Source organism: Atractosteus spatula, chromosome 5 (assembly GCF_055471065.1).
Source record: "Atractosteus spatula isolate fAtrSpa1 chromosome 5, fAtrSpa1.hap1, whole genome shotgun sequence".
Taxonomy (NCBI): domain Eukaryota; kingdom Metazoa; phylum Chordata; class Actinopteri; order Semionotiformes; family Lepisosteidae; genus Atractosteus; species Atractosteus spatula.
In genome coordinates this window covers 31,065,018-31,076,674 of record NC_142710.1, presented here as the reverse complement: position 1 = coordinate 31,076,674, position 11,657 = coordinate 31,065,018, and the positions used below count along the sequence as shown (strand labels likewise).

General features: G+C 35.3%; 2 protein-coding genes across 2 annotated transcripts; both read left to right on the top strand.

Moving 5' to 3' along the window:
- The first annotated feature begins 218 nt into the window (after positions 1–218).
- On the top strand, positions 219–1,280 carry LOC148834932 (prolactin-releasing peptide receptor-like). The gene has a single exon (XM_088917375.1). The coding sequence runs from the start codon at positions 219–221 to the stop codon at positions 1,278–1,280; it is 1,062 nt and encodes a 353-aa protein (XP_088773501.1).
- Positions 1,281–5,095: 3,815 nt separating this feature from the next.
- On the top strand, positions 5,096–7,912 carry LOC148834931 (prolactin-releasing peptide receptor-like). Its single transcript, XM_088917026.1, has one exon. It carries the CDS (start codon positions 5,096–5,098, stop codon positions 6,128–6,130), a length of 1,035 nt encoding a protein of 344 aa, XP_088773152.1. The 3' UTR covers positions 6,131–7,912.
- Positions 7,913–11,657: the final 3,745 nt, after the last annotated feature.

The following is an 11,657-nucleotide window of genomic DNA, read 5'->3' as shown; positions in this document are numbered from 1 at the left end:
GCGCTTCCCAGAAGAACACGGATTGACGTTTTTTTAATACAACACTTCATTTTTCCATCGATCTATTGGTGCTTTGAGACTCTATTGAGCGATAAGAGATTTATAGGTTAAATACTGGTGTTTCAATATTTACTGTTTATGTTACAGTAGGTTGCGAACAGTGGTCAGAATGTCATTTAAATAACTGTTCTGTTCTTTTTTTTCCTTTAGGAAGTAAAATGACTAATCATTCTTCTGAATTTGGGTGGGGGCTGCAACTTTTCGATAATAAAACGGAAAAGACACTGGTCAAAGTGCCAAACGAGACTTTTGCAGCATTTCAAGGTTTGCAGTTGATTCAGCAACTTAAGGCTGTAATAATCCCACTATATGCCGCTGTTGTCATCATCGGAATTATTGGTAACTTTCTTTTGGTGTCGGTAATAGTGAGAGTAAAGAAACTGCACAATGTGACTAATTTCCTCATAGGAAATCTCGCTACTTCTGATGTTCTAATGTGCACAACCTGCATTCCTCTCACCTTAGCCTACGTGTACGAACCCAAAGGTTGGCTCTTCGGCAATTCAATGTGCTATTTCGTGCTTTTTATGCAGCCGGTGACAGTCTATGTTTCTATTTTCACTCTGACCGCAATTGCTGTGGACCGCTACATTGCGATCGTCCACCCGCTGCGCCGCAGAATTTCTCTGAAACTAAGCGCTTACCTGATGCTCTTCATTTGGATAATCGCGTGTTGTCTTGCTGTTCCTGCCATGGCTAACACCTACTATGTAGAATTAAAGGATCAGGGAATCACTATCTGCGAAGAGTTCTGGGAAACCAAAGAAAGTCAAAGACAAGCCTATGCTTTCTGCCTGCTGTTAATTTCATTTTTGTTGCCGCTGTTGGTGATTCTGATATCATACGTGAGAATTTCTGTGAAATTGAAGAACAGGGTTATGCCCGGCAGTGTAACACAAAGCCAAGCAGACTGGGACAAAGCCAGGAAGAAAAGGACGTTCTGTTTGTTGGTCATAGTTGTAGTCGTGTTCGGCATCTGCTGGCTGCCTTTGCACATGTTTAACATCATTCGCGATATTAACATTAATATTATCAGTAAATATTACTTCAACCTGATGCAGCTCTCCTGCCACTGGTTCGCCATGAGTTCAGTCTGCTATAATCCATTCATCTACGCATGGCTGCACGACAGTTTCAGAAAGGAACTAAAGAAACTGTTTATTTGGCGAAGAAAGATAGCTCCTTACGGACACAGCGTAACAGTGAGTGTAGTTTTGTAATAAAGAACTTATTCATGAGCAAACCATTGTAATTTAACCAAAAGTTTTGTATCTATTTTATTATGATTTAAAAAACACACATATTGAAGAATGTATTGCCATAAACGTAATGCCTTTAAAATGTATTTTGTAAACTCCGCCTTTACATAAGAACAATAGATTTTCTGTGAATAAACGTAAAATGTACGTACAGGTACTGTGTGTTCACGATTAAAACGAATAAAGCAACTGTGTACAAAATTATACTTGTTCAAGAAACCTTCACTTCAGCTCAAAAAGGTTAATCTGACACACACAATTCCTGATCCACATTCAACAGAGGGGTACTTTCTGTCTTGAGGAAACAAAAAGGAAGGAGAAAAATAAAGTTAGGAACGCAATACAGATTACAATTTTGAAAGAAACCTCTATGTACAGGATGTACAAAGTAAAGAGCGCCTCATTTTCTGCCCAGCCCCCTTGCTTATTAAAATCCTCAGCTGAATAGATACCATCTCCTCTTTAGAAGTCATCAGCAGAAAATTTATTAGGATGTTGTCTCACACCTACAATAACAGTACAGCATGTCCCCTTTTATATGACAGCTTTACTGCAGATTATGAAATTTGTATTTTTAACGAAATTCAGATAGTGTTTTGACAGAAAAGACTAGGTAGATTGATAAGATCAGTGTTAAGGCAAACCAAGCTACCGCCTATCATAATGCTAGAAGAGAAAAACTGTATTTTTGATTTTGTGCTTGTACTGTACATTTTTAGTGCATTGTACAGATGGTAAGGGTACTATGTACTGTATGAAATATTTTTAAAAGCAGTCTAGGGGGTGTAAAAATACTGTGGATAATGTCCAGGGATGTGTAAATTTGTCTCTTAATTAAACAATGTATTTGGTACATAAATGTAATTCTTACTCATATTGCAAGTTTACAACTAAATAACTTAGCTGATAAATGTTTAAAAATACTTTAAAAAACAAATATTTTCCTAGGATTGCATAAAGTGATCTTAATAATATAAATATAACCTCACCATACTCCTTTCAGAGCGCTATCATTGAGTAGTGGGTGACTTTCTGTTCCCTAGATTAGTGAACATGGTAAATGCAGCCATTCAGGAAAGAGTGATGGACAGGTGTGCTAATAAATGGAAAATCCCTGACTAAACAGTTGGGTTGTCATATCACCTTCATGAAAGATTCAAGCCACCATAAAAGGTACAAGTTATGGTGTTAAAATGTTATGGTCTCTTTAAGACAGAAAGAGGTGGCTGTGGTATTGTACTCGGACAACAGAACACTAAGAAAAGCTACAGAATGATTCTGAACTCTTTGTATGGGATAAGCAGTCTTTTCTGATGCATTTCTGTCTGCTCCAGAAAACCAGAAATCCTCTCCAACTTCCATTGTAGCCCCAAGGTTAATGTCTCTCTGGAAACCTATTTAAATCTGACATAGCTGCTATATTCCGAGGCTAACAAGAGTGCAAAATGCAGGTCAATTTTGGGAAGGGAGAAAAATACTGACACTTTGTGCTATAAAGCTTTTAGTGGAAGGAGGCTCATTCTTTTAATTTTCATCTTCTTAAATAAAATGCTCCAAGCTTATGATTGTCGGGCAATCATTTCCACTTTTATTCATATCAAGATTGAATATGATTATACTGCGGTAGTTGAATCTACACTTTGATTGCGGGTGCACGTTTTACCCCTTTCAGCTGTGGCTGTGAAAGCCATGGACTTCAATCAGCATCTACAATAAAACATACATTATTGGGCATTCACAGCCAGGTCACATGGAGGCTACAAAAAAGCTATAACATTATGACTAAACTCAAAAGTACCCTTTCACTGAAGATGAGTCCCTTCAGCAGAATTCTTCATTTTTTAAGAAAGGAATGTTCAGTCCAATTTTAGGTACATGAGTCTCTTAAGCATATGTCCATTTCGTAGTGGATATGTTGAAAACAACAAAACATGCATGCATAATAATAATAATATTTTTACAACTGCTATATTTCTATTGACCACTATGACTGATACAGTATATGAAATGTACGTGGATATCCGTTAGCAAGAGAATGAACAGTGATTGATTACATGCATGCCCTTTGGAAAACTTCCTATTATACTGGAGTCACCACATCTATCTGAACAAAGGCTTTACAGCCAAAACATTTCTTTTTACTTTTCAGTACGGTATTAACCTTCACTTGCACCTTTGCACACAGATGCATCTCTATGATCTAATATCTGTATCACATCTATTAGGCCATTGCACATTTAGTCATACTACAGTATAAAGCATACAATATCATGAGAATATAATTTATTTTCAAATTCTTGCTGCCAATACATTTAGGATGTTGATAAGGGATATATGTATACAGTATATGATGCTTTAAATATTCTAACTGCAGAACTGACCTCATAAAATCTTTCAATCACCCCCTCAACTGCAGATGACAAACTGTGTACTAAGTGAAAATTTTGTTTTGGGCAGATAAAAGAAGCCTTCAGCAAACACAAAGTCACAGGTAATACTGTATATGATGAATCTGTTACAGATGGGCGGGTGAAAGTTCTGAGTTGATTTGGTTCTAAATTAACCTCAAGTAGGTTTTAAAGAACATGAGTAGCCAATTAACATTAATGCATAAACTTACCTTAGACTACATTTATTAAAGCGTTATTAATGCCAACCCATTAATGCAGTCAATTGCCGTCAATGTAAAGTCTGAAGCTGCAGATGTCCTGTCCTTAAGATGTGATACTGTAGGGGTTGCGGACATACAGTAGGTGATGTACTTAGGTCTCCCTCTGCTGGCAACAGGGTTATATTACTTCACATACTGTAAAATTTTTTTGGCAATTAAGTTAGGTATGGAGTCAAATGACTGCTGATCACAAAATCACTAGACAAACTGTAAAGGAATTAATTTTGTCATATTGTTCCCGCGATTAAAATGACTTTTCTGTATGTTAATCCTTTATGTTTATTAACAGTGGTGCGATGTAAAAACCAGCGATACAGAAACCAAAAATAAAAAAATTCATAACCTTGGAGAGTAAAAAACTGAAAGATCAAAAATAACGAAATGTTAGTCCGTGATTGCTTGTAAAATTAACAATCTACATACGCACTGAACATGCAAAAACCATGCTCGTTTTGTTCCTTAGAGAGACTTATATACAGTACATTCATCCCAATTATCATATTGTATTTGCTCCTTTTTGCTCGTTTCTATTGATGAAATATACATAGATTAAATGAAAGGCAGAAACTTATTGACAAGACACGTTAACCTGCAACTTGTCTACACTTGATGACAGTCAGATCATATTGTTCCATCTGAGACGTAGGTAGCAACGTACAATGCTGTACAGCCAACCACTTTCCCTCTTTGTAGAATGCTGTGACATCGCTAGAGCATACGTGCCTTTTGAAAAAAAAAACACTGCCCACTTGTAGAATATTTCAACAGTTCTTGAATACGAGGAACACAATGTTTTATCTTATTAGGTTGCACGTTTAACCATGCAAGTCAAGGAACTAGCCCAGCAGCATCGTAAGTATAATGTACAATGCCGATAAACTAGTTTATTTTAATTTTTCCAAAAATATTGATACAGTATGTGATTTATCGTATCAGTAGTTTAATCATGGTGTTGTTTTTATTTGTACGGTTTTATTTTAGTGAAATGCTACACAGATTTTATTTTCTCGAATCTTTTAGGTTTAGTTAGAGGCACTCAGACAGAGGGGGGGCAATACGACTTAAAAGTCTGTCCACGCGCTGCCACCTCCGACTGTACCTCAAGATGAACACTGAGAACCCGACTTCCTCGCAGAGACTGCTGGCTGAACTGAACAACATAACGTGGAACCAATTCACTGGGCTCCAACTGTTGCAGTCCTTTAAACCTCTGATAATTCCCTGCTATTCCTTCGTCGTTTTCATCGGCATATTCGGAAACTATTTGCTCATCTATGTAATATGCAAGACCAAAAAGATGCACAACGTAACGAATTTCTTAATCGGTAACCTAGCATTTTCTGATATGCTTATGTGTGCCACCTGCGTGCCCCTTACTTTGGCTTACGCTTTTGAGCCACGGGGATGGATTTATGGAATATTTATGTGCTATTTTGTGTTTCTTATGCAGCCTGTAACAGTTTTCGTATCCGTTTTCACATTGACCGTAATTGCTGTAGAGAGGTACCATGCTACGGTTTACCCATTGAAGCGACGTCTCACCATACCTACCTGCGCGTACATCCTGGCCGCTATATGGCTGCTTTCATGTTTGTTGGCGGCTCCAGCCTTGGCTCACACTTACCACGTCGATTTCCCAGAACTTGACTTCTCTATTTGCGAAGAGTTTTGGGTAGGAATGGAAAAGGAGCGCCTGGCTTATGCTTATAGCACGCTTATCCTTACGTACGCCCTTCCTTTAACTGTGATCTCCTTATCTTACTTGAGAATCTCTGTCAAACTTAAAAACCGAGTTGTGCCAGGCAACATTACGCAAAGCCAGGTGGAGTGGGACCGAGCTAGAAGAAGAAAAACTTTCAGTTTGTTGGTGTTGGTCGTGGCTGCTTTTGGTACTTGCTGGCTGCCGCTGCACATTTTCAACATGATGAAGGACATGGATATCAACTTAATTGACAAGCGGTACTTCAATTTGATTCAGCTTCTTTGCCACTGGTTCGCCATGATGTCAGCGTGTACCAATGCTATTCTTTATGCTTGGCTTCATGATAATTTCCGAGGGAAATTAAAGAAGATGTTTGCCTGGCCAAAGAAGAAGGTAGCCCCAGTTAACAACTGTGTGATGACAAGTGTCGTTCTTTAGACTCATACATGGAGTTAAATGTCAGATATTCACATTAAAATATGCTTTGTGAAAACTTTATTACTTAGCTTTATCTTCATTGTTCCTTATTCATAAGTTTAGAAATGTATTGAGGTACAAATCTAGAGGTTAAGGTCGCTGTTGTTTTAGACATTTTGTGATCCAGGTGTGTATAAATAACAGTAAAATAACTACTAGAAGGCTTTCCGGTTTTCGGTAACGGGCATTTCACCAGATGTAAACAAAATACGCAGATGCAATGTGATTAATTTGCAGTCTGTCACAAACGTTGTATTGTTATTGATCCTTATGATACAAAGATGCCATGTACTAATTTATAATCCATCAGTTATTAGCTTCCATTTCATTGGTAAGTAATAACTTGTTATTGAATTTCGGAAAGGTCTCCTGCTCCACCGTGAAAAGACATGTTTATCATATATGGATAATGTATTCGGTTTTGGTCAGTTGTACTTCTGCGGTGCTACCATTGAGATCAATTCGAATTCAGCACATTGGACAGCTCCTTCACAAAGAAATGGCACTATCTTTAGCACAATAAGAATGCTTTTCATCGAACTAGTAGGCTTACGTAATGTACATAAAACATCACGTCCCCTTTCATCTTCATGACTAAACAATAATTAGACAAATCGCGTTTATGATGATGAAACTTGCTTCTTCTATTTCACGTTCCAAATTAAGATATTGTCATATCGCCCAGGCTAATTTTGCATATTGCTTCGAAAAATTAAACAGGTTAGCGTTAAAGGCTGTATTCTCTTGGAGGTCGATAGGTTTAATTTTAAACACGTATGTTTATTAAATGGTTTAATCGTATGTCTACGACGTAATGGGGAATGCATTGCCTTTTTACTGTGCAAAGAAACTACAAGTTAAAGAAATGACCACAGAGTGTAAAATGTTTTATATATTAGAACTTTTATGAATATATTGTGCATCACAACACAGTGATAACAGCAGTTTATTAAGGTATAAAAATACAAGATACAAACATATGATAAGTGTGTATCTTAGTACAGTGTGTAAAATACTGAAATGTGGCCTTCCTAAAAGTATTACATGCAGAGGCTAATAAAATATACTCACAAAATAAAGTATCTGTATATTTGTGGGTTAATCTTGTCATTGTTAAGTCATACTCTCTGTTAAAATCTCAAACGAGGAAGGTGTTCTCTTTTAAATAGAAAATGAGCACCATGCAAGTTTGGATATGTGACTAACATTCCTGAGTGCTCTGTTTTAGTGGTGGCACTGTGAAGGATATACTGTACAGTAGTACCAACACTTATTGATTAGATAAGATATTAAATGTTTTAGGGGACTGTATATCTAACTTGTAATGGGTGCCAATAAATGAGAATGAAACAAAAAAAATAGTTTAAATAGGGATAGAGAGGAAGTTCCATGAAACAAAGTACTTTTGAATAGAGACTGGTGAAGGAAGCAAATTTTACTTACTCTTCAACCTAATCCCTATTTCATATCTTAACAGCCTGACAATATACCGTACAGTATGTAATCATAAATGTAAGTTTGATATGTTTCTTGTTTTTAATAGTAGAAGAATACACCTGGTGAGAATTGTCATATACTGTAAGTCACATTTGTGCACTTTCAAGATAAATGTTGAATTTTGTGTATAGATTTTTGCCTTATGTCACTAGCTTTTGTACTATATGTCAAAAGGTCAATTTCTTTTTCATGTCCTCTAATCTTTGTATCGCTTTTGATTAAACACACAAATGGTGAAAACCTAAATAATGTCATTTGCTCTGTTCTCAGTTGAAATCTGTGCACGTTATACAGTCTAACTCAGAAACTCATATTTATGAAAGCAATCAATGCAATATTTACTGTATGTAGCTGGTGTTTCTTTTAAATTTTTTAAATCAGCCTATAATTTCCTGGACTTCGGCATGCTATAGGACATGTTTTCCTTATTCAGAAAAACAATGGTACTGTTACTAATTTCTGTGGATATACAGTACAACTGCTTGGCTGTGGGAAGGAGTCTAGTACAATAAATGGGGCCTGACCTGCCTGTTTTTTCCATTGAAAATAACATATTTACCTTTTATCTCCATCATCTTTACTTTCCAAAAGTCTTTGCCAGTTGGAAAAGGATAGTATCAAGTATTTTATACACCATTCTTGGATGAGATTTGGCTGAGAGAGGCTCAGGTAAGCTTAATCAGGTGATCCTCTTGTTCAGCTTGCAAATTAATTAAAACTTCTTCAGCTTACAGTATGTGGCTGATTGGAGCAAAACAGGAATGGCATGCAAGATCCTAGAAATGTCAGTTATTAGGAAATGTACTTTGCAGTCACTGGAAACTGCAGAGATCTCTAAATACTGCACATGTGCATAAATGCACTAAGAGAAAATGTGCAAATGAGTCATGGTTTTATCTGAATTCTTAGCAACTCAAATGGAAAAACCCCAAGGGGGTTCTTCTGAAAAAATATATATCCACAAGTGAACATGCTGTTCACTGTACAGTAGTTATGTGAAATGCTTCAAGCATAATTCAAAGAGAAACATAAATAAGACTGCAGGATCTCAAGTGGCTTATACAGTATAGAGCTCTTACAGTAATATCTATAAATTCAAACATTTAATATTTTTAAGTAGCAAAATTACACCACCAAAAACAGGTTCTATTCTAATATTCTTAGCAAAGGATTTTGCACAAATGAAAATTACTCATGCACACACTATGTTGTATACCTGTATATAAATAACTGCATAATCTGCTATGAAAACTTGAGCTCTCATGGCCTGCTGGGTTTTATAATTTCATTCCACTCAAATTCTCAACTCCTCATCTGGACTAATTAAGTCATAATTCTGATACACATCGTTCTTTATTTTCTTCTTGTAGTGGTTCAGATATATCATCTATGTTCTAAATATTATTTATAAAGAAATAATAACTATTTTCTTTAAAAGATCATTATGAGGGAAATGCTATTTTTCCATGATATCCTCCATGATGTTAGGACCAATTTTGCTAATATTGTCCCAACAATTAACAAAATGCAGTATGATTGTGTGTGATCTGGGCTGTTGGACGGTATTGCAACAGTTCAAGATCTTCAATCTAATGCCCTCTAGCCTTTGCAGTAAAAAAAAACCTACATGAACAACATTCAGTGAGATCAAACAGGTTTTTAATTTGATTTGGAACAGATTACAAACAAATACTAATTTAACTGTCCTTTTAATTGTAAACAGGGGATTCAAGAGGGATAAAAGTTATGCTAAGGAGAATTACCCATACTGTAGTTGGCTCAATTGCAGCTCACCAAATTTAACCACTGTATAATCAAATCCATTTATTATCATTGTTGGCTAACTGCTTGCTAGTTATCTTTGAAAATACCCGAAGGTAAAAAATGGCAATTGTGGTAAAAAGCTACTTAATATTAATATTTAATATTAGAGGATGAGTAGTTTATGGTTCCCAGGCATAGATTTACTGCTGCTCTGTTGTAAGGCAGAACATACTGTATTCATACATATTAAAATCCTTGATGGACTAGTTTGTGTTCCTGCTTTGTGAGTCTTTTTTGCAATGATTTGTTTTTATTTTAATTTATTCAAGAGGAGATTAAAGTAATCCGCTTGGGAAAGATACTCCTATAACATGAAAATGTAAACTTATTAGGTTAATGATAGGACAGATCAAGGGAAATTGCTAGTGAAAAGGCAGAGGAACGATAGACTGGATTTGAAAAAGAACTATTTTTTCTTTATTGTAAATCACCATACAACTATTGTGATGTTAAATATCACTTTTAAATAATTTGCCATACTGTAACATCTTTAACTCCTGATTGTTGCTACTACAGAGTGTATGCATTTGATAGTTCACAAGGTGTCTTGGAGGCAGTGAATCTGGTATTTTAATTATACAGTACATAATTCAGTTTCTAGCTTTTTGTTTCTTATAAAAAGATTAAGTAGTGAATGACATAGGTTGTAATAATCAATAATGATGCTTATATAGGCTATCATTTGCTATTTACTATGCCATAACTTAAAGTAGTCAACAGTAGTTGTAAACGTATTTTGGGGGTTCGGATATGAAATTAACCTTTTTTGAATTCACTTGACAGAGTGTGGAGATTTGATGATTTTATAATTTCAATCCTGAAGATAACATGCTCAGGTTTCACTTACTATGTTTCATATTTTCCCATAAATCTGTGCAAAGACACAGCTTCATACAAGTGGTGATGGGAACTAACATGTGAAAAAACACACACACACACACACACAATAACCTTAAGATGAATTAATATTAAGAATATTGCACCACAGACTTATGAACTCTATGCTTGTGAGAACAGTGCATTTTCAATCTTTATAAAAACTTGTAGTGTATGACCTACCAATGCCACTTTCAAGGTTTCAGTTTTAAGTTGGAGGCATAATAATACATTGAATTTTACTTTTAAAACTTATTATTGATATATTCTCCTTCTAAACAAAAATACACCTGTGTTCTTGGTAGTTGTATATAAAACATTCACATGGCCTCCTACTACTAAGAACTAATATTTACTTGCATTAAACAATACAAGATTTTTAGAACAGAAGAGAAGATAAAGTTATGCCCTGCAATCAGCCTATTCTATTAAGGAGTGGAGTACCACCAACTACCAACATTGGCAAATTACAGTTTCCATCTCTGTCAAAACACCAGAATCATTAGTCTCCAAGAGTCTTTAGCTTGTCAAATGTTGAGAGAGCCAAATTTATACTTTCACTGGCTTTTGAGTTCAGGTATTATTGCAGGCTTATCACAAAGTGTTGTTTACAGTATGTCTATTGCTTTCTTAGCTCATTAGAAAAGCATGCAGTAACAATGAGGGAAATAATACTATATAAATTGGTCTTTATGTTTTTACCAGGGTTCTGCAGGCTGTCTGAGGATTTCAAATGGAAATTGCTAAACTCTTGCAGGAGGTTTAGAATCTCTTACATTTCATTAAGTGGCATTAAAATGTACCAGCACTGCTTCAACTATAAAATCTTCATCCAGCAGCTGGTAAAATGCTTAGATGGAAAGCTATTGTTTTTGAGTCATGTTCCTTTTTTTGCAGATGACACTATTTTCTATAAAAAGTAATTAATCCCAGTGAAATACAGAAATTGCTGTCAGCAAATAAATGATACAATTTTGTAGAGCTGAAAGAGTATTTAGGCAATAAAGAGAACAAAGAGTAGTACTGTAATTATTTTCCTATATCACTTTATTATCATATAATGTTTATGTTATTCATTTTCTTCAGAAAACAATTAAATATCATGTAATGGTTTCCATTCTTAAAAGTGAATATAGCCAAACAATATATTGAGCTGTATTTATAGTATATATGGTATTTGATTAAGAAAACAAATTAATATCTATAATATTATACTTGCTATAAGTTCAGTGATTTCCAAATGATTGTCTCTACAATTTCATGATGGAAAAGCCAAGGATTAAAATTATTT